Source organism: Archocentrus centrarchus, chromosome 7 (genome assembly GCF_007364275.1).
Source record: "Archocentrus centrarchus isolate MPI-CPG fArcCen1 chromosome 7, fArcCen1, whole genome shotgun sequence".
In the NCBI taxonomy this organism is placed as follows: domain Eukaryota; kingdom Metazoa; phylum Chordata; class Actinopteri; order Cichliformes; family Cichlidae; genus Archocentrus; species Archocentrus centrarchus.
In genome coordinates, this window is record NC_044352.1 from 7,126,932 (window position 1) to 7,148,914 (window position 21,983).

At 40.9% G+C, this 21,983-nt stretch overlaps 1 protein-coding gene across 1 annotated transcript; it reads right to left on the reverse strand.

Moving 5' to 3' along the window:
- Window positions 1–2,019: 2,019 nt before the first annotated feature.
- zfp64 (zinc finger protein 64 homolog (mouse)) lies at window positions 2,020–7,142 on the reverse strand. The gene is made up of 6 exons (XM_030733762.1): window positions 6,917–7,142; window positions 6,586–6,753; window positions 6,365–6,511; window positions 5,161–5,223; window positions 4,829–5,080; window positions 2,020–4,717 (listed from the first exon to the last, which is right to left on the reverse strand). The coding sequence occupies exons 1-6, from the start codon at window positions 6,936–6,938 to the stop codon at window positions 3,300–3,302; spliced, it is 2,070 nt and encodes a 689-aa protein (XP_030589622.1). The 5' UTR covers window positions 6,939–7,142; the 3' UTR covers window positions 2,020–3,299.
- Window positions 7,143–21,983: the final 14,841 nt, after the last annotated feature.

Below are 21,983 nucleotides of genomic sequence, written 5' to 3' on the forward strand. Positions count from 1 at the left end.
TAGCTCTTTCATCATGAATTTCTATCACAAAGACAAAAAGAATTGAGCACAGACAAGATAAAAGCCTCCAGCGCGCGGAGAAATCAAAATTCACTTAAGATGTCAATAGTGTCACAGCCAAAAAGATGCCTGCATCGGAAAAACAAATCCATATCAATACTTCACCAATCAGTTAATTTCATTAAAGCATTCAATGCCATTTACTGATGGGATTGCAAATTGTGTGCAAACAAACCAAAGGTCAGGGATGTATTGTTGAACTGAGGGACAGAGTGTATCTGAAGGAGTGAAAAACTGTTTGGACTCAGTGGCTGATTCATAACCACCTCTGATGAAAGAAACGAACAAACTAAATGAATTTAGCTTTATTTTACAGCTCCGTGTCATATATTTAAAACCACTGGCTGCGTTTTGTCAAAGTGTGATCTCGCACTGGTTGTTGTCCGTCTTTCGGGTCCTTTTCTGGAGCTATTTATGTCCAGGAGGAATGCATCACAGGTTACGATTTCTTTAAGCAGCTGTGAGTGGAAATTGCTTTTTTGGGAAGCCATTTATGGCCTCATTCAAAGGCTGGCATCTCAAACACAGGAAGGAAGGAAGGAACTGAGAAGTGCCATACAGTATTTTAAACTCCTCCTATATTTTGCTGAAAAAAAAAAAAAAAGCAAAACCAAGCTGGTAAAATACACTCCAGTTATTTTTGAAATATAACCTAACTTAAACACGAAGCTTCTACTGTAACCGATTCACTGTTTGCCCTCGAAATATACACGGAAACAAATGAATGGAAGATTTCACTCTTTGTGGTGCTTCAAACTTTCTCCCCAAGCAAGCCTCTCAAGACATTGTAGCCCATAAAAAAAGGCACTTAACCCAGCAATGACGTCACACGTGGAAGAGGAGAGGAGGGAGAGAAAGGCCCTGTCCTCCTCAAGGGTGCTCAGGATTATGGCCTGGAAGTCTGTTAGATAATAGATCAAAGGGAGACATCAGAGTGCTTCTTGTTTTTCCCACATAACACTCATATTCATGCATAATGGAATTTCAGGATCCCCCCCTCCTCCCCTAGTTCCACCTGAAGAAGAGGTGGCACAATGTGCTCCTAAAATCTGAGCTCGAGTGCACGCACTGATAATGCAACTCAAGTCCAGAACTAATGCTGATCTAGTGCATGCATGTTAGGGGGTACATTTTTCATTAGAAACTGGCTTTATGTTGCTTAAATCATACAAAAAAAATTAACTTCAGATTCTTCATTCCATTCAGGAGTGGAGTGACTGTTTTGATCTGTCATTTGAGCACAAGATTGAAAACTATCCCGCTGTGTTACAAGTAAAATGAAAATTTGAGCACACTCACAATAATGTCTGTTCAAAACACAACTCACTAAATAGAAGTTAACTATCCTGTTTTTCCCATTTCCAGTGTTGATGCTAAGGTAACTGGCTAGTGCTCCTACAGATACAGAAGTCAGTGTCCACATTTAATTCTTGGTTAGCACTTTCAAAAGATCAGGATGCATTTCAACCTTTAAAAGTGACTAGCACTTCTAAAATCTTATAGAAACACAGTGGGATAAAAATTGTAGCATTTCTCAAGAAGTGCAGCAATAATGTAACCAAAAAAAAAAAAATGTAAGCACTGAAGTACAGCGCTGGCAAAGAATTTCTTTTTTAAGCATCAAACTACTTCATCTGAGTTTATGGCCATGCTGAGCTGGAAAATGTAAGCGTCCGCTTCAGCAGAGCCATTAGCGCTCAGAGAGGAGAAAGAAATCAATGGTCAAGTGTTTACACAGGAGAATCCTATTCAGGTGCAGCATCCGCTCTCTGCAAATACTAAGTGCTGAAGTCTGAATGTAAAAATGGCCAGAATAATAGAAAGCAGCAAGCAAAAAACGGCCTCTTTATTGAAAAATCTATTGGGAACGCAACTCGCCTTTTAGAAACTAAGATCTTGATATGCAACCTAATGTTTTCCACAACTAACATCTACTTTATAGATTCAGAATGAGGGCTTGAAAATATTTATTTGTTTTTAAAAAGCTATCCATACAGAATATGTATAATCAATACTACAAGGCAGCAGTACATTTACAGTCTGAATACTCCAGAAAGCAGAGTTAACTTCATCCTTTTACTCGCCACTCTGCTGCCACCTTATGGACAAACATAAAAATACAGCGTACAAATACATTCAGTCACTTTCACATTTTGTTCATTTGCAACATTATTTATTCTGTAAAATGTTTTTGAATGATGCCGCTTTAAAATAAAGCTTATTTCAATTAAATATATTAATTGAAACAAAGTTTACTTTAAAGGACACGTATCCACTTTTTTTAGCCCTTAAATACATTGTGTTGTGTACTTTCAGTGTGTAGCAGTGCAGGAAATTTAAATGCATTCTGTTCCAGTGTTGCGTAGATATCTTTATATTCTTTTTGGGGTCATATTTTTCAGGCTGTTCAGTTTTCTCTAGTCCCTGTGACGTTTTCTGTCCTCTGACGTCACAGTACTTGCCGTGGAACTGCTCAACAAGGGCATGGACATCCGGTTAACCAATCTCGTGAATCCGCCATTTTTAAAAATGTTTTTTTTCGCGCAGTGATTTTGTAGTCCAGTTTCGTTATGCCGAAGTTGCACGTAGGTTCGTCGTCTTCATTCTCCTGCTCTGGGTCAGTCTCTGGGTCAAACATATAGGGCTGGATGGATAACTCTTCCGTTGTTGACATTTTTAATAAACTTGTGAATAAAAGGTTGCTCTGCCGGTAGTCGTATCGCCCGTAATCGTATCGCTGCTATCAAACTACAAAAATGTCAGAACGGGGTGGAGTTGACCGCTGTGCAACCTGGAGGAGGGCGGGGCGTGAAATGTCTCATTCACATTTAAAGAGACCGCACTAAAATAGGTTGCTCTAAGACGCACGTCAAAAAAGGTGAAAAAGAGGGGTCTGTGGAGCTACAATAATAAGAAATTCATACCAAAGCACTGCAGTTCTACTTTGAATTGACGACAAGTGAATGATTTACATATAAAAATAAGGTTTTAAAAGCATGATACGTGTCCTTTAAATTTCTGATGCCTCCAAACATGATGCTTGAAAATAAGACTGTATGAAATGATGTGTGAATGAAATATTTATTCTAAAATGTAAAAACTAAACAATTATGCCTCCAAAGTCAACAGTTCTCTTGTTCTAGTGGTTACCTTTAGACCTACGAGCTGCTATCAGCAGAGAAGTAGCTTATGATGCAGTTTCACTCTTTTCACGTTCAGAAACGCACAACACCGTCCGCTCACTGTGGGATGCTTTCCAGTGTGTGTGAATCTGAGTAGAGAGTGTGAGCGGAGAGCTGATCCACGGTGCTCTGCTGCGGCTGAGTGGACACTATAAGTGGAACACCGTGGATGACCACATTCTGGCTGCTCAGGCTGATGTTTGGCACCAGCAACGCACTTTCCTCACAGGGTAAGGCACTCTCCTCAGCTGTCACTGCCTCCGCCGGCTTGGACATGTCCACATCAGGCAGAGGTGCTGTGGTCACCAAAGCAGTGTTTCCTTCTGTAACCACTGTAATCTCTGTGCCGCCTTCCTGGATCAAAGCGTTGAGGCCCTCCAGTTCAGAGCAGGTGGTGATGAAGGTCTGGGTGCTGCTGCTGGAGTCCTGAGCGGTTATGGCCGTTTGCAGCAGGGCCTGGTGGAGAGGGTTGCTGGCATCTTCTGTGCTGAGTTGAGTCAAGAGGACAGTCTGGGGTTCGAGGGTGGCTTCTGTGGTCTGGGATGACCCAAGGGATTGTACAGGTGCCAGCAGATTAACCTGCTGTATCATGGAGTTGACTACCATGTCCTGGTTTTCTGGGCTAAGCAACACCACGTTACTCTTATTCTGGCCATCTTCACCAGTTGAGATTAAGGAGTTATCCGGGCCTAAAGGGTGAGATACAATGATTTTAAGCTGTGCATTACTATAAGGAGGCATTGGGCTACACGAGATAGGAACTTCGAGCTGAGCGTTGCTCTGCGACATGGTAACGGGAACCAAGTTAACTGCATCCGCTGGGGTGGAGAGCTGCAGTTGCAGCACATTCTGAGTGTCCCTATGCTGCTTCTTGTGGCTTCGCAGGGAGTCCTCCCTCACAAACGAAGCATCACACGAGTCACAGCAAAACGCTCGAGCTGCATCCAATTTGGCCCGATACCGAGAGCTGACGGGCTTTGGAGAGTCAGTGCCTAAACTTTTCCCTCCACCTCTGCCACCCTTCCCATCGCTGCCTTTCTCAAGCTTATCCGAGTGACACTTCTTCTTGTGAATGACGAGGTTGCTGCGCTGCTTGGAGGCAAAATTGCAGAAGTCACATTTGAAAGGGCGCTCTTCAGAGTGTATCCGCTCATGAACCTTGAGCGCCCCCTTGCTGGAGCAAGAGTAAGTGCACTTGGAACACAGAATGGGCTGAATGGGTTGGTGTTCTCTCGTGTGCTGTCGCAGAGCAGTCTTGTTGGCACACTTGAAATCGCAGTGCACGCACTGAAAGGAGTTCTCCGTACCATGCTTGATCTGAATGTGAGATTTCAGGTTGCCTTTCATGGCGCAGCGGTACTCACAAAAGTCACATTTGTAAGGCTTTTCACCAGAGTGGATCCGGATGTGCCTCTTCAGGTCTGAGTTTATTTTGAACTTTGCATCACATTGCTGGCACTGGAAAGGTGCATCTCCTTAGAAAATACATAAAAAAAAAACCCCAAACCACAAACATATTTTTATACCAGTCTATAAAATGCAATTGTCACAGAGATGCTAACAATTTTGGACCTCTGGCTACCCACCTGTGTGCGAGCGGAGATGCACGGTAAGCTGGCTGGAGTTGCGGCTGGCGTAAGGACAGATCTGGCATTTGAACGGCCGTTCATCATAGTGGATACGCAGGTGCTTCTTCAAGCTGCTGCTGTCTGCTGCTGCATAGGGGCAGTGTTTACATTTGTGCGGCTTTTCACCTGTGTGCGAGCGGCTGTGCATGTTGAGCTTGTCCCGCCGACTGAAGCGCTTGTGGCACAGTTCGCATTCAAATGGCTTCTCGCCTGGATGGTAGATGGAAAAACAACTGGCGTCAATACCTTACTCTGATGGAGTTTTGCAACTGAGGACGGCATTAGCGTACCGGTGTGAGTTTTAAGATGCCGCTCCATGTCTTTTTGGCCATACTGTGTCTTGAAAGTGCAACCTGTAGATCAAGAAAAAAAAAAAAAATTATACAAGGTGTGTGCAGCCTCTGCATTTCTGCAGAGTTATTCAAATATTCCTGCACCCTAAGTGAAAAAGGTAACTGCCCCCTAAACCTAATACCTGCTTGAGCCAACCTCGGCAGCAAGAAATGCAATCAATTGTTTGCGACAATCGGCAACGAGTCTTTCACATCGCCGTTGCAGAATTATTTTAAGTGGAGGGTTTCTGAGCATTAAATGCCTGTTTAAGGTCATGCCAAAGCATCTCAATCAGGTTTAAGTCTGGACTTTGATTAGGACACTCCTAAACGTGTTTTTTTTTTTAGCCATTCCGTCGTGTGTTTCAGCGCATTGTCCAGCTGCGTAACCCAAGTGTGAGTAAGAACTGATGGCCGGACCTTCTCCTTCAGGATTTTCTGGTAGGGAGTAGAATTCATGGTTCCATCACTTACGTCAAGTTGTCCAGGTCCTGAAGCCACAAAGCAGCCCCAGACTATCACACTACAACCACCACCATGTTTGACCGTTCGTATGAGGTCCTTTTTGTAAAACGCTGTGTTAACTTAATGCCCGATGTAACGGGACTCAAACCTTCCAAAAAGTTTGCATATCCCAGTCAAATGTTACACATCCATGGACAACAGTGATATGCTTCTTACTGCAACAAATCAGGAGGATGTGTATTTTTGCATGCTGAGATAATGGCCAAAAATATGTGTTATATGGTGTTTCCCATGTTAACTTCAAGTGGCCTGCAAATCCAGAATCTGGATCTGAGCCGGATGGCGTTCGGTTTGGCACTAGTTCTTGGCCCTCCACAATTTTGTACTGAATATCAGATGAAACTGATAGGTTTGAGAGAGACATGATTTTATTTAAAATTCAATATATATTTTTTTTAACCTTGACCCAACTACGGTAAAAATATAATCAAGTGATCTAGGGGTCTCTGGCCATCTTTTGTGCAAATTTAGTATGATTTGGATGGGAAGTTTTGCTGTAATTTTGCTAACAAACAAACAGACCAAAAACAATGTACATGCTAATAAAATGAAGCTTGAACTGCAGGAAGTGCAGTTCTTCTTGTTGGGGCTGAAGAAAGAGAACGTGCTGGAGTCATCAACAGCAAGAGGCACCAACCTGAGAAACAGCAGCTGTGTCTCTTTGAAGTCAGGGCAGGTTTTAATTTTTTGGAAGGTGTTTTCTGGGCTTTGGTCAGGATCTTTTTGACACCTCTCACAACACAGGTCTGGTAGGTCTCCTCGAAAACAAACTCAGTGCTGGAGTCTGACAAGAATTTGAAAGGCAGAGTCAAGTTTTCATTCAAATTACAAACAAAAAGCAGAAGAGGAGTACATTACCTGTGAGGGTGGCTGTGGTAGTAGTGGTTGGTGCATCAGAGGTGGGCAGGGAACATTCATTTTGCTTATGGGCCAGAAAGGCCTTATAATTATTGTACTGCTTTTTGCAGAAACCACAGATGTGGATATCTGGGCTCACCTCCACCACCACAGAATGTCCTGCAGCCACTTCGGATAGCAGAAAACATAAAACAGGAAACAATAACTTCAACTGGACGTTGTTTAATGCACAGCTGTGAAACTGATTACAAGACGACTACAATAATATGCAGCTCAATCATGATATCCTAGAGTTTTCTTTTAGTTATGAATTTTAACTGTTTTGCATTACCTTCAGCGCTGTATGCTGCCATTTTCGAGGTGGTTTTGCTGGAGATCAGCTCATTTTCTGGTTCCTCTAAGCCCTCACGGCGTCCATCATAGTTTTAAAATAACCCGAATGGGATCAAAAAGTAGCCAACAGAACATCACTACCCGTTTTAAAATGCGAAATCCGCCACGGTTTGCATATTAATGACAGTAGCCCTTCACTTCTCTGCCTACACTGATACAGATGCTTTACGACATTCTATGTGGGGTTTACGGCAGCTGCACAAGGGCTTGTTGGTGTCGTCATATGTTGCTTTTAAAATTGTGGGAAAATCGAACGGCAACATCTGATTACTCATAACAACTTAATAAAAAGTGATGTATTTTAATACGTTTTTTTAAACAAAAGTTCAGTGACCTAGTTTATATTTTTACTTATTTGCTAAATGCCCAAATTTAATTGTCAAATAGATAAAAATTTTTAAAGTGAATTAAAAAAAAACAAAAAACTAACCGGAAACAAAAATCCCCGCGTTTATATTCCACCGCAGTTAACTGTTGGTCCTTATTAAAATACACACAAATACCGTAGACATACGTAGACGCCGTATGAGCGGGTCAACCCGTTGCTGTGATACGTCAGCGCGTCTGCCATATTGAATGTGGCAGATCTGCGCTGTAAACTAATACAAGTAAGTGGACTGAACTTAATAAAGCGACTTTCTACAAAGTTTTTTAAGTTAATGCCTCATTCACAAATATATATTGGAAGCCGATAGGCACCAAAAATAAAGTAACTTTCTCTGATAATTATAAATGTTAAATACTCCACGCACGTTTATGAACGATATACAGGTATGTATGTCTATGGTTTTTACACTGTGCTAATTTTAAACCGGGATTTCAAGCACATGAACGCGGCATCACTGGGATGAGGGGGCCAACCCCTCAGCCCAGTAGAGTCCTTCAGGCTCTGCTTCCCAGGTACTGAACCAAACTAAATGTGATTTGAACATGTTATTTATTTATTTTTTAACAAAAAGAATAAATACCTTATATAAAGGTTTAACGTATTAGTTGCATAATCTGCCTTGGAGAGAGAATGGGAGGGAAGACGGTAGCTATTATTATTAGCTTACCTCTTTGTTCCCAGAAAGCCACTAAAACAGTTGGTACCACCTGTCGTGCTGGAAGTGTCATAAAGAGAGGCAACAATAGCTTTTACATGCGTGCTGAAACTATTTGTTGGACCATATAAATGTCTAATTCTAACTTACTCTGGCACAAAAATCAGCATTTAGCTTTTTTGTTTAGCCTGGCCAGCCTTAACAATTGCTGTGGTACCTGCAGCGACTTAATAGAGTATTTCTCGTGTGAAAGGTAAGCTTTCAGATGGTAGGCTATTTAAATATACACGCTCTAGTATTTTCAAGTAAGGGCAATTTACTTGGTTGTTGGGGTGAGTGAATGAGAATGCCTCTTTATTTTTTATTTTTTAATGCCAGAGCAGTTGTGCTAGTGTGAATAAGCCATGAAAGTGACTGACATACAGCTCCATTTTCAGTGGCAGGTCCTTAACTGCCTGATTGCCACTGTGAAGCTCAGGAATTTCCTTACGCTGACTTTCTTGCATGGCAAAGGCACAGGACTGATTCCTTCCCTGCTGAAACAGCAAATCCTTAAGACAGACAGGAGGCACACACAAGCACCCTAGACACATGAACACACACACACACAATTTGCAAGGCCTTTCATAGTCTACCCACATGAATGTGACTAGTTGATTATCACCCTATTTGAATTACAATTTGTCAGGTATAATCCATAAATGTTCAATTACCAATATGGTAAATGCGTAGATTATATTATTAGCAAAGTACTATTTTCTTAGCAGTTTGTAAATCATATGCACATAAATCCGCCCCACCCTGCAAATTCAGTATACTCAAATGTCCATCAAAAGACCACATTTACACATGACACACAAATGGCTTAGTGGTGGTGTAATTAAAAAGAGACAAGAGTTATGTCCTTCCCGTCTTCCTCCGAGCAGTGAAGAACAGGCCAAAATGCTCCCTATTTTGATCCAGACCTAATTTTCACTTTTCACATTCAAAGCATAGGATTCTCCTCCTTCTTGTTATGATTGAGAAGCTTGGTAACTTCATTTAGCCCAGAAACAGTGCAATAACAGCACTGAAAATATTCCCAAATAAGACTGCAACAAACAAACGTCTTGTTTGGTAAAATTAATGATTTGGTTTGAAATATCAGAAAGTAGCGAGAAGTGCTCATCACATTTTCCCAGTTGCTTTTTTTTTTTTTTGTCTACCCAAGACTTTAAAATCCGAATATATTAAGTTTCTGATAGGAAAAAGAAAAACGGGCGACAAATGTTCTCATGTAACAAGTTGAAACAAAAAAGTTTTAGCCGTAGAAAAAACCCCAAAAACTATGAATTAATGATCTGATTGTTGCCACTGTTTTCTGTTGAACTAATCAGTCAGTTCACTATCTGATTAATTTCCGATAGCTCCGGGTTGAGCACACTCCATGCTCTTGACTGTGTTTTCACTAGGCTTCCATCTCTCATTATAAAACAATAAAACCACTTCCAGTTTTTGCATTCAGAAAAAAACTGTCATTTGGACATCCAGCTGTGCCAGTCCTAATTTGTAGACATGCCCCTTTCCCATTCATTGAGACACCCGTGTATTCGGTGAGTGATGTAATGTCCCTCTTTTCCCCAATGAGACAAGGGCAACAATAGGGGGGAGTGCCTCTGTCACATTATTTTCCCCCACTGAGGCACGCCAGCTGCTTACAGTTGCTTAATGGCTACGAGCTGTCACAAGGCATCACAGCCCACTGCCACACAGGAGCGGCAGATGCTTTAATTGCACAATGACTTGTAGGTTGTCAACAGCAATTATACCAGGCTTCCACCTGAGGGCACCCAAAGAACACCGTCTACTCACTTCACAAACAAACCTCAAAAGCCGGCTGCTGCACATAAACCTGATCTCCGAATCTTGTTTCTGTCCAGACAAGAGCTGCAGATGGATTCTAAGTCTCCTTTAAGCTTAATGGTTTAGCCGTGTTCTGCAAGGATATGGGCAGCATTGTCAAGCAGCACGCTCACGAGCTCAAAATCATATTTAGACATAAAATATTTACCTAGCTTTGTCACCTTAGGGCCTGCTGCCCACCGTGCTGCAGCAGGTTGTGGTGTTCAGAGTTTGAGTAATTTTGCTCATTATTAATTCATGCAGTTTTTTTCCTTTGCATTTCAGGGGGAGGCTCATTTGCTGCCGCCAGTCCTAAGATTATCATCATTAAGAGGAGGCAAATAAATTGGTGAGTTCAGAGCTGTGCTGCAACCTGCTTCAACCCACATTTGTTCTTATATGTTAATGACTTGTTATTTATACAATTCCAAGAAAAATACTGCGTAATGTGTTTAGGTTTGTTGTCCATTCTGTTTCTGGGCAGTCCTGAACTCGGAAAACCAAAACACACACACAGTGACCTTTGGTTTGTCGTGTCAAATTGAATGGCTAAAAGATGTCCCGTGTCCCGTGTTTGTTTTGAGCCATAAGACAAATTATACACACATGTATGAATTCCTTTGGTCAACAGCTGCCATCTCAGCATCAGATAAAACAGAGCCAAAGTCTGGGAACCATCAGATGCCTCAGACACTCCCACTTTATCATATTAAAAAAAAAAAAGACACTGTACACAAGCATACACACAAACACACACATTTGCACATACAAGCAAGTGCAGCCATGCTACACACAAAAGGCGCGTATGCTCACACGCAAATCAGTGCTATGCTCTTTGTATCTGCCAAGTGATGCAGATGATAGAGCTGCAGATGAGTGCAGGCGAACCAGAGACTAGAGGGTACATGTGGCTTCATAGACAATAGCAGGCCATAGCCTTAGGAGGAGTGTGTGCAATCCCAAGAAACATGCTGGGATATAAATTAAGACAAAAATTTAGACCCTTTTTTTAAAAAAAAAAAAAAAATGTAGTTTAGAATTCCCAGTATTGTCAAGTATCACATTTTTTTCTGCTGGCGTAGAAGCATGCAAGAATGCAAATGTGGCCAAAGTAACAGATAAATAATTTGCTTTCTTGTCTCCATCTTAAAAGTGTGCTTCTATCAACATAGACATGTTTATCAGTGCAGCCTGCTTTTGGAAAGAAGGTTCTGTAGAGTTCCTGTGTTTCACTCTAGTGTCAGCAGGGGGTGTCCAAAAGCAGTCTAGAGAAAGAGACCCCTGTGCTTGTTTGAAGCAGCTTACAAGGCAGTGCTCCAGTTTGTAGCAGCTGACATTTTGGAACCAGTGGGTCAGCAAAATGGAGAAGCCATGGAGATGTATCAAAACCAGTGAGACTTTTGATTACAGGATTGTTGTGCGTAATTTATTGCGGGCCTTTGGTTATTCTTTATCGCGCGTCCTTATTATCTTTGCTGGGAAGTGACCGTGATTGCACTAGTAGTTTTCTGGTGTTGCTTTCTTCTTCCAAGTAGAACAGAGGAGGAAATGAGGCCACGGGCTGAATATTTCAGGTTTAGGCCGATCTACGGAGCTAAATCTAAACAAAAGACGTGTGCAGGTTGTGTGTGTGTGTGTGTGTGTGTGTGTGCACGTGTGCGTGTGTGATATGCGTATTTGAGCGCGCACACATACATTTTTTTTTTTTTTTTTTTTTTTGTGTGAAATTGTCAATGATGTCACGATGGAAGAGAGAATTTTGATAGTTAGACAGATAACAATGAGGGTGGCTTATTCATGCCCTACACGCACACACGCACACACCTATAGGCACACACACAGCATCATCATCGTCACAGAGGGAGCAAGGCTCATAATTGGACAGAGGTGTCTGTAGATAATGAAGCCAGACCTCACACCTGCCAAACCTTGGGGATTTCACTTGACTGGCCACTTAAATCTTCCTCACTCTGTGGGTCTGGAGGGCAAGAGAGTGAGTAAGGAACTAATGGAAAAAAAGCATGCGCTACAGGGAGGATCCCTGTCAGCACGAATGTAGTGCGGACCCCCCATCCCCGCCCCACCCCGCCGCTAACGCAGCCCCCACAGCTCGTTCCATACAGCACCCACCTCACTTCACTTCACTGTAAATCCTCTGGTGTCAAGGATTTCAGACGGAAATGGGGAAATGCTGCACCAGCTATTTTGTTTCAAACTCTCAAAACACTCGCTTCTCCCAAGTTGTCTTTGGTGACAGCGTTGTGTGCGGGAAGCGCATTGTGCCAGCTTTTAGCGGGGTGTCATTCCAGGTGCTGAAAGGGAAATCAGATAGACGCTTCAACAGAGAAATACTTCTATATAGAAAGTTTACCTGACAGTCATCAGTGATGGTGTGACACTATATCACTGGTAGCAAAAAAGCTACACCAATTAGGGATCAAGTTTACTCTGGCAAAATCTTAACAATTTATGGGCAACAAAATGGAATTTCACTTCGTCTTTCTTCGCGACTTGATCCATAAATGAGGGTTGGAAATCATTGTCGTTCTGTATACAGAAAAGGCACGGACATAAAACCAGTCGAGAAAATTCTGTTTATATGTTGTTCTTTTGTTTTCTGTTTCATAAAAAACACAGACAGCAACAAGACACCAGGGGGTTATCACTCTTTGTTAGCTTGTCATGAAATCAGCCATGCCAGTTTTAACATATGAGCTTGTGTCTGCTGTCAAAGGGTTTTAGTGGTAAATGGTGGGAATCAATAACTTTGTAGTGCTAACAGACACAAATAGAGACTGGTAGCTTTGCTTGTTTAGCCGTATCCAGATGGCCTGAGTGTATTTGTCATATTTTATCCTCTATTCTGCAGATATTGGATAAAAAGGATAAACACGCACCTGTCAAACTCTGCTGTCTTGTTGAAGTTGCTTTGTGCTTCTTATGCTACCCGATGCCAAGTCATGCATTAATGCTTTGACTTTAGGGCTGGAACAAGGTTACATGGAGAACCTCAATCATTTTTCTCTGTGTTGAGAAATCTTCATACAGAGACAGTAGCGGTTTCTGGTGGAGATTTGCATGCACATCTAAATACACAACAGCAGCACAGAGCTCGATGGATTTTTTTAGGTGTCAGGAAGCTGCGTATAATGCACACAAACTGTCCGATTTACCGCAGGTTAGTGACAAAACTGTGCACCATTTTATTGGGTGCAATGAATGAATGAATGAATGAAATCATCACCTTTTGAATGAGGCTTTTATTCAGAATTAAAGGGGTAAAAAAAACAAAAAACTTTGCTCATCTTGGATACTTTCAGATCATTTTTCCAATGTCCAGGGCAAGTTGGGAGGTAAGTGAACCCTGGTAGCTTCCACGGCCTGCGATACCCAAGAGGGAAATCTTGCAATCAACAGCAACAAAAACCCAGCTTCCATGGTGATGGATAGTCTTGCATGTCCACCTAGTGTTTGTGCTCTAAGTGCTCAACATACGTGGGCGATAGCTCACCTCATCCTCCCGTGTGATAGATTATGGATAGACAAAAAGCCGTGTGAGCGCGGCCAGTTTTGGGAAATGCGCTGTAACCGTAGACCCTGAATCATCATCGTCCCATCTTTTACCAGCTTTAGACACTTTTAGTCATTGGGCAACATTCGCTAATGTGGATCTTCTTTCCAAATTGCGATGATAAGCAACGCTGAAATGTGCCCTGAAATGAAATCACACGGAAACCGAAAGCTTATCAAGATGAAACAGTGCAATAATACAAGAATTATCCATCACCATCCATCATGTATTTGTTTGCAGGAAACAGATTACATGGATCTTAATTGAAATATTATTTTACCTCCATTTGAATTATTTATGCGTTTGCTGACTAGATTCATACCTCAGAGAAAAACATGAACACATTATGTGATGCAAGAATGCAAGTGTGTATTTGTGAGTATTTCTCATATATTATTCAAAATGTAGAGTCAGAATATGGTCTTACGTAGCCATATGAAGGATATCAAAGGGCCTGTCTTTGATACAATTTATTTGAGATCCACTGGCCAGAGCCGAGCTGTCCATTGGCCTTACATTGCTAATGAGATCGGGGGGTAAAATTGAGAGTGGTGGGCTGGCTGTCATCCGCTAGGTGATGGTTTTAAGACTAAGCAGTGATACTTCATTAATTAACCTTCACATTCTATGTAGATCTGCTCATCAAGATGCAGTTAATTAAAGAAAGGTCATTCCAAGGGCTGCTGGGAAGCGGCATTATTACAATGGAGGGATGGCACTGCTTTGAGCGAGATAACACGGGGGAGGGGGGCAGGGAGGAGGCGATCACCCAGTCATCACTGAAATGGCAGAGCAGCTAGCCAAAGCCAGTTTCTGTATTTTTTTAGGTTGTTTGTGTGTTTTTATTTCCTTTTTTCCCTCTTTTTATATAGAAATACACTTTTGAAAGGCTCTAATGGAGAAAGCCTCCCTAAAATATTCATTACACTCAATCGACAGCATCTATCTTTTAGCATCTCAGTAAAGTTTTTCTGCTCTCTTTTTGCAGCTCCGTTTCTTTGCTGCCAATTTCTCGGATGAATTTTACTTACTCTGACCTTGCTCAGTGTTCAGGAAAAAAAAAAAAAGCCATCTTGAGTAAATAAAAGGCCAGGAACTCAGCGACATATAAAATAGTTATGTGTCATCTGTAAGTGAAATCCACTTCAGGTTGGTGACTTATTCATTTCAATTTCCTGCTATCTGTCTATATAAATATACATATATATATATATATATCTATCTTTGTCACTGTCTGCTAAAGCACAGCTCAAAATATCTAGTCTTGTTTCAGAAAGTGGATCAAATAGATACTTTGTTTTGTTCTAAAAGTCACCAGTATATGTCAATATGCCTCTGAGCCTTTTATCAGTCACAAAGTGATTGTTTTTGCGCCGGCCCGCATGTCAACCTGAGGACGGCGACAGTTGGAGCATACTATGAAATAACGCGTCTGTAGAATTGCCTCTTGGCCAGTCGCACAAGTAAGATCAGACTTAGCGTTACAAATGGCTTTCTATAATGTTTTTGCCAAGTTTTATTTTTTGATAATGCACCCACCCCCACCCACCCCCAGCGCCGTCTTGTTTGGAACCTTGGTGTCAGTTTTTCAAAATGTTGCTCTGCTGCAAAATTGTAGCGAGACATCAGCACCTCCCCTGTGTCCACTCAGTCCTCCTGTAGTCATCCCTGAGTGTCTTTTGGCATTGCTTCCAATGGCAAGTGTAGAGACAAACGAGAAACAGTGCTCAAACCTGCACGCGCTTCCATTCAAGGATGTGTGTGCGTTGTTTTTATATATATATATATATATATATATATATATATATATATATATCCCTCCCCTCTGCAACGATACAGTAACTGCTGACCCCGGACACAGTGCCATTATGGCAGACAAGCAGGGCTCCCCTGGCAGCGGCTGGAGCGGCTGGTTGCTAGGTGGAGAGACATTACCGCGGGCCTCTGCAATAATTTATCCTAAGAGCGCGGCGAGCCGTCATGTAGCCCCTGACAGAGAGCTGCAGTACTTTATCTGCCTGCCTGTAAATCAGCCATGTGTGGGTGCAGACGGCAACATTGTTTGATCTCTTTCAGACACTCTAATAATCTGCTCCCCTCTGATTGATACCTTCACACAACAAAGCACATTACACCAGCACACCACAGCAGCCATCAGTGTGTGTGTGTGTGTAAGTGTGAGTGTGTATGTGCATGCGCTAACGTCTAGCTGTATGAAAAGTGTCCACGCTTGTGTGTGTGTCATTCTGGTGGTCATCAGTATTGCCAGTGGCCAAGGGAGGGAGTATAGGGGATGAATTAGTCTTGTGCAGAAACACAGAGTCATTTGGAGTCTCTAAACCAATGACAGGGTAAAGGGTTCACAAAACGATCTTGGATGAAAGGAGGGGCAGGGAGAGAGAGGAAGTGCCACAAAACTAAAAACAAAATACAGCAAAGAAAATAAGGAAAACTGTTATTCTTCTGTTAAATGGTGGCTGCTTTCACAGATATTGCTTTTTTTTTAGGAGGAGTGCGCCCTACTCTTGATGTAGATACATGCAATCAGAAGATTGCTTATGTATGAAAATATTTAATAAAGGATTTTCTAATTACAGACTGTAGTTTCTTGTAAAAAAAAAAAAAAAAAAAAAAAATCTTTGGAAGAACAGTTTTGCCCTGTTCAGTTTTCAGTACAGCAAACATTTTTGAAAATTAATGTTTAGTCTAGGCTTTAACAAACACAGAAAATGTAGCTACACAGATGAATGCTTGGATTTTTTTCCCCTTAAAATGCTGATATCTTTTCATGCCATCCATGGCCTTCTTTCAACTCAAAGTGAATTGCATCCTTTCCAAATTGCCTTCCAACTCCTTGCTTGATATGGCTCATATACAAAGGAGAGCAATGTCCCGTCCAACAATACCCATACCATTTGTGCTGCTCAGCTTCAGAATGTCATTGGTTTGAGTGTGACAATAAAACATAACTCCACCTTTTCTGTGGGTTGCATTGGAACATAGCTTCCAATTATTCAGCCCCAAATTCAATAGCAATTTTCTGCTCAATGAAATAGTGGTTTCAATCTCTAGAGTAATGTCACTTTAGAGAGATTTTCAAAATGGCATGTCTGTGAGTGAATAGATGGACGCGGGAGGATTCATTTTGCTTGAGGAAATGATACTTGTCTGCTGAAGCTTGTCATTTATTGATGAAGAGAATTCCTCTTCAGATACTATAGAATCTACAGTATATGCGGACATATAGTGTTTTTCCCGCCAGTCGCGGAATCCAGTGCCAGCTGATTTTTAGTTTTTAGTAAGTGTTTCTAAAAAGGATAAAAGATGCCATCCAGATACAGAACATTACAATCGTGTTTGGTCAGATGGAGCCTATTTTGCTTCAGCGCAGCATTAAAAGTAGCACTGAACAATAAAAAAAAATGCAATTATAAGTGTGTTTGTGTGTAATGTATCAGTAGCCCATCCAGGGCCCCATAATGAATGCAATGCAACGTGCGATCACTGAGCCGTGCGTATGCCCCGCTCAATGCATCTCTGAAAATAAACAGAGCAATGGAAATGGTTCTCATTAGTGTTGTTTTCATATTAAGTCCCTCAGACAAGGTTGACAAACCCAGCTCCCTGTGCCAGGCTCCTCGGGGACCATCGCTTCAATACAGCTAGGGCAAACAACACCAGCCGATACCAACACCATTACCACCTCCTATAGTTACTTATCCTCCCCTTCCTCCCTGCGGAGTGCTCTGTCTACACAGACCAGAGGAAAATGCATTAAGATCTTCCAGCAGCATAGAGAAAGAGTCCTGCTTTCATTTATCACTATTGCTATTGGCCCTAAAAGGGACAAATGTCTGTTCTCCATCTCTGAGCAATTGGAATTGGAGAAATGTGTGCTGTGTGTGTGAGATGGAAGCTATTTTGTGCTCCAGAGACGATCCACTGCGAGGCTGTTTAGCAGGAAGGGAACAGGTGTGCTGAGCTTCTGGCTTCCACCATGTGTTCCAGTTGTTTCATCTGCACCTGTTTCCCCGAGTCCTGTATATGATGATCAAAACACTTTATTAACCATAAAGTGCTCTCGCTCATATGCTGCAATGTCACTGCCTGTATCAGGAACATATCATTAGAAATAATTAATTCGTGCAGCGCATATTATTGTGTCAGAAGTTACATTAACCAGGAAAATATGTCAGACGTAAAGGATAAACTTTAATTTGCGGCTCTCGCAGATTAATAAATAATGATTTAAAGTGCAGTAGAAATATCTCATGAAAGGATATAGTTGCTAGCAGCAGTAAGGGGCCATAGGCTCCATGGCTTTTTGATCTGATTATGTTGAAAGTGGCTTTCTTTTTTTTTTTTTTTTTTTTTTTTTAAGCCTGTCATGTCTGGCATCTTTCACAATCGGAATGATGATCCGAATGCACTGATGTACCAAACATATTGAAAGTGGCTTTCTAAACAATGACAGGAAAATATGTTTTTTTAATTATTGCAGCGTTGCCCACAAAGAACCTAAAGAAGCTATGCTGTGTCAGTGCGCTAAGTTACACATATTTCTACAATACATGAAAGCATTGTTTCACATAGTCCAGAAATGTGTGGGTACTGAGTTCATGTAACAAGTTTGATTGTGATCAAAGCCCTGCTGAGATCTAAACTGACTTCATCACTCATTTTAGTTTACAGCGGACAAGCAGTTTGGAAAATCTAAAGTTCATCTAATGACATTTGTGAGACTTCATACGAAATCTGTAGAAACAATTTTTAAAAAAGAAAATTAGTGTGAATCTTGCAGTAGTTGGGTTGTGCCTCTTGAGGCACTCATGATTTTACCAGAGGAAGGATTTATTCAAGGCAGAAACATCAATAATTATTAGACAAAATTAGTTTTGTGTTTCAGTGCGGTATATTTTTGTACGGATGGATGGATGGATTCCAAGCCCATATGCCAAGTTTGGTTTTAATAAATCAAATTGTTTTCAGTGACAGATTGGTCTGATGGTCCTCTGTGCCAATTTTGGTAAATCTTTTGAAAAATATTCATACTTTATACCATACTTGTTTGTGTTGAGGGATCCTGGAGACACCCTCAAAAGCGGGAACTATGACAAAGTTGGTTTTGTATAGTTTGGTAGGATTTGTGTGTCTGTACCAAACTACAACACTTTAGCTGCAGTCAAGATGAAAGCCAACTTAGAAGGTGGCCGATGGGTTCGCTGTGCTTGATGAAAATACAGAAGCACTCTACCCCAAATTATATTCTTACTTAACCATTAAAATGAAGGAAATTTCTTCCAGTTTTGCAAAAACATTAACTTGGACTCAAGGTTGAACTGGTTAGAATTTGGTGCTGAAAGTTCATGCTGATGAAATGTGCAATAAATCAAGCATTTTTAAGCTAATGGTAAAGGCATTTTACCAGAGCCTGAATGATACAGGATTTATATAACGATACAGATATTTATTGATTAAAAAAAAAAATTGATATCCTGATATATTGGCTTTTTTTTCTTTCAAACATACAAAACATAAACAGATCTCCCTAACATTTATTAGCATTTATTTATTCACTTGTTTATGTTCTGCTGGACTCTGCTGGGAGCAGCTGGCTGTTGCCAAGCTTGTGTTGCGAAGAGGGACAATGCAGAGTGCCCTCTGGCGGACAAACTATGCAACATCAACACACATAGCATGGCTAAAAGGTGTCTCTTGTCTCTTCTTTACTTTTTAAATTTTCATATATTGGCTTTTCTAAATGCTGATACCTTTAGATCAGCAAGTAGCTAATACTGGCTCGTAATACTTGTCCACTGATAAATCAGTCAGGCTCTAAATTGTACACAAATGTCCAGTAAAGTGATGAGATTTTATACTCAAAATGTTAAGTCACTTGACCAGGACATCACAGTATTATGCAAAAAATACTTCTTCATAGCCATTACTTGGGAAAAGAAGGAAAGGTTGTGACTTGGTCGTATACTGAATTAGTAACAGTAACCTCAGGTGCCCACCTTGGCGATTTTATAGTTTTTCTGTGTTGGTACATTAAAGACGTGTCCACACTAAGAAACAGAGGGACAAGAACGCACCTAAAAAGGTACAAAGGCTTTGTCGCTCCAGCTGTACCCTAGTGGGGTACAACATTGTACCTCTGAACCTCAGAATGATTTTGTACCTTATTGTCTGTACCTTTAAAAGAACATTTCTGTACCTGTAGTGACAAATATGTACCTTTATATACAGGTACAAAACTGTACCCATTAAAAAGGTACAAATTATGTACCTGATAAGGTACAGCTGCAGCGACAAAGCCTTTGTACCTTTTTAGGTCCATTCCCGTCCCTCTATTTCTTAGTGTGTTTGAAGCATCCATATTTTAGAATTTGTAGCATCTTTGCATCGACATTTATATTTGCTGCGTTGTTTGACTGCATGTGAACCTGAACAGAAAAAGGTGAAAAATACAAATTTACTGGTTGAGGAAAGCATACAAACATGAGGTGGTAATTCTAAATTATTTGACAAATGACTAAATTAATTCTTGCAGTTTTATTTACTGTTGATCAAATAATCCGTTTATTGACTCACTGTTCTGGCTCTAATCAATGCTTAAACTTCTGTACTATTCCAATAAAGTTATTGACCAACCTCGTACGTTGAGCTCAACTGGATAATACACTATACTAAATATGAACCAGTCACCTAATGTAACCTAATGTCTGGTTATTGCCATATAAACCTTTGCATCCTCAAGCCCTCGTCTGCAGTTCAGCTTATGTTGCTTTCACCAGAATTTGTGAAACAGTTTAGTTTGTATTTAATTATTTGATTAAATTCACTGGACACTCGGGCTTAAACTCACAATATATGACTGTTTGTAAAAGCACAGGTGTTACCAATAATAAAGCGATGGCTCTGCTCTGTTCAAGTGTTCCAGTGAGCCATGACAGATTATCAGTGAGGCAGTGTGCACAATACCAGGAGCCTGAAACTAAAGTAGCTAAATGGAATTCAGACATCATTAATTTTGCTATTTACAACCACGCTTGTCCTACACTAACACCTTACAGGAGAGAATCTAAAACAGGAAAAAAAAAATCAAAATGATACTTAAACCTTAGTTGCTCATCGTCACAGACGATTATATGAATTGCTTTTAAGCTCACTGGTATGAGAGAGAGAGAGCTTTAAAAAAAAAAAAACACATCTTTTCTGTGCCTCTAACATAGTCTCATCCTCCCACCCAGCATGGAGAAGTTACTTGGCCCACCTGAGCTGCGATTTGGCAGGACACATCACGCTGCTGCAGGCTACTGTAAATATCACCTTTCTTGTTATCTCCAAGACCTGCTTTTCCAGTAAATAGGGAAACATGTAATTCAATATACTGTCGGCCCCTGTGCTTTCAGAGGACATCTAGGTGACATGACTTAGTGGCCCCAGAATGAACATAAAGATTAATAAGTAATGGCCACATAAAGATGATATTTGCACTCAGATATCACCTTTTTTTAGATTAATGCTTTTGATCACAGGGAAAGTGGTAATACAAAACGAGCAGACGGCACAAAGTATGACATCTCAACACAATCTGGTACATTAGGATTCTGGAGTGCCTTTCATGGTTGGCCCAAACAAAACTTTTTTCTCCCCCCCCCCTTTTTATTATTCTCAGTTATGCTGCTGCTCTTTCATGATATTTCTGACATCGCACAATTGTGAATTATCTAAGCTTCCTCATGCTTTGATACGTGACACAGGCAGCGATAACTCGAACTAGCTTGCATGCTACAATTTATTGACAATAACGATAATATTGAACTGCATGTCCCACACTCTAAAATGAAATGGTATTTGGCTGTCCTCTGTAATACTGTTGTCGGTCCCCCTGGTATTTTGTAATTTGTTGCAGTGTTTGTGTTCTCTTTCACACTTTAATATCACAGTATTGCTTCAATTTAAGCTCCAAGATAAAGTTCTATTTCATTTTGTGGGATTAACTTACTGTGTAGCACACGTCTCAAGGTATTTGTTGTGTTTTGTTTTATCTATGAATTATTTAGGAGCTTCAAAAATCGAGAATGGGTTAGAAGACTGTGTGTTCTGTCTCTCTCAGCAATCTCAGTCAGATGTTTAATTTGGTCTGCTAGCGTAGAATAGCACTCAACACGACTGGGATTAGGTGGTTGGCTATGTAATTTCCCTGAAGGAGGAGCATGTTGAATTGGAGAATAATGATAAAAGAGGTACTGAGCATTTGAAGCAAGGAAATATTAACTCATGATTGCTACGTGTGCTTGAAGGTATCGTGGATCTTAGCTTTGATATTAAATGCGTTACAAAAATAGAGACAGTGCTGTGAAATGCAGTCACAACCACACAATTCATCATGCTAGTAAGTAGATGGTGCTTTAAAGTCTGCGGCAATGCCGTAGCCATCCTTTATAGGGGGATTCTACATAATTTACCCAACATGCTAAAGTTCACTAGGTCTATTAATGAAA

What these genes read in the sequence shown, in the direction of transcription:
- zfp64 (XM_030733762.1), bottom strand. Translation starts at nt 6,938, where the DNA reads ATGGCAGCATACAGCGCTGAAG. An exon ending in GGCAGCATACAGCGCTGAAG is followed by an intron (nt 6,754 to 6,916) that starts GTAATGCAAAAC and finishes TGCTATCCGAAG; the next exon opens with TGGCTGCAGGACATTCTGTG. An exon ending in GCATCTTAAAACTCACACCG is followed by an intron (nt 5,081 to 5,160) that starts GTACGCTAATGC and finishes TCTACCATCCAG; the next exon opens with GCGAGAAGCCATTTGAATGC.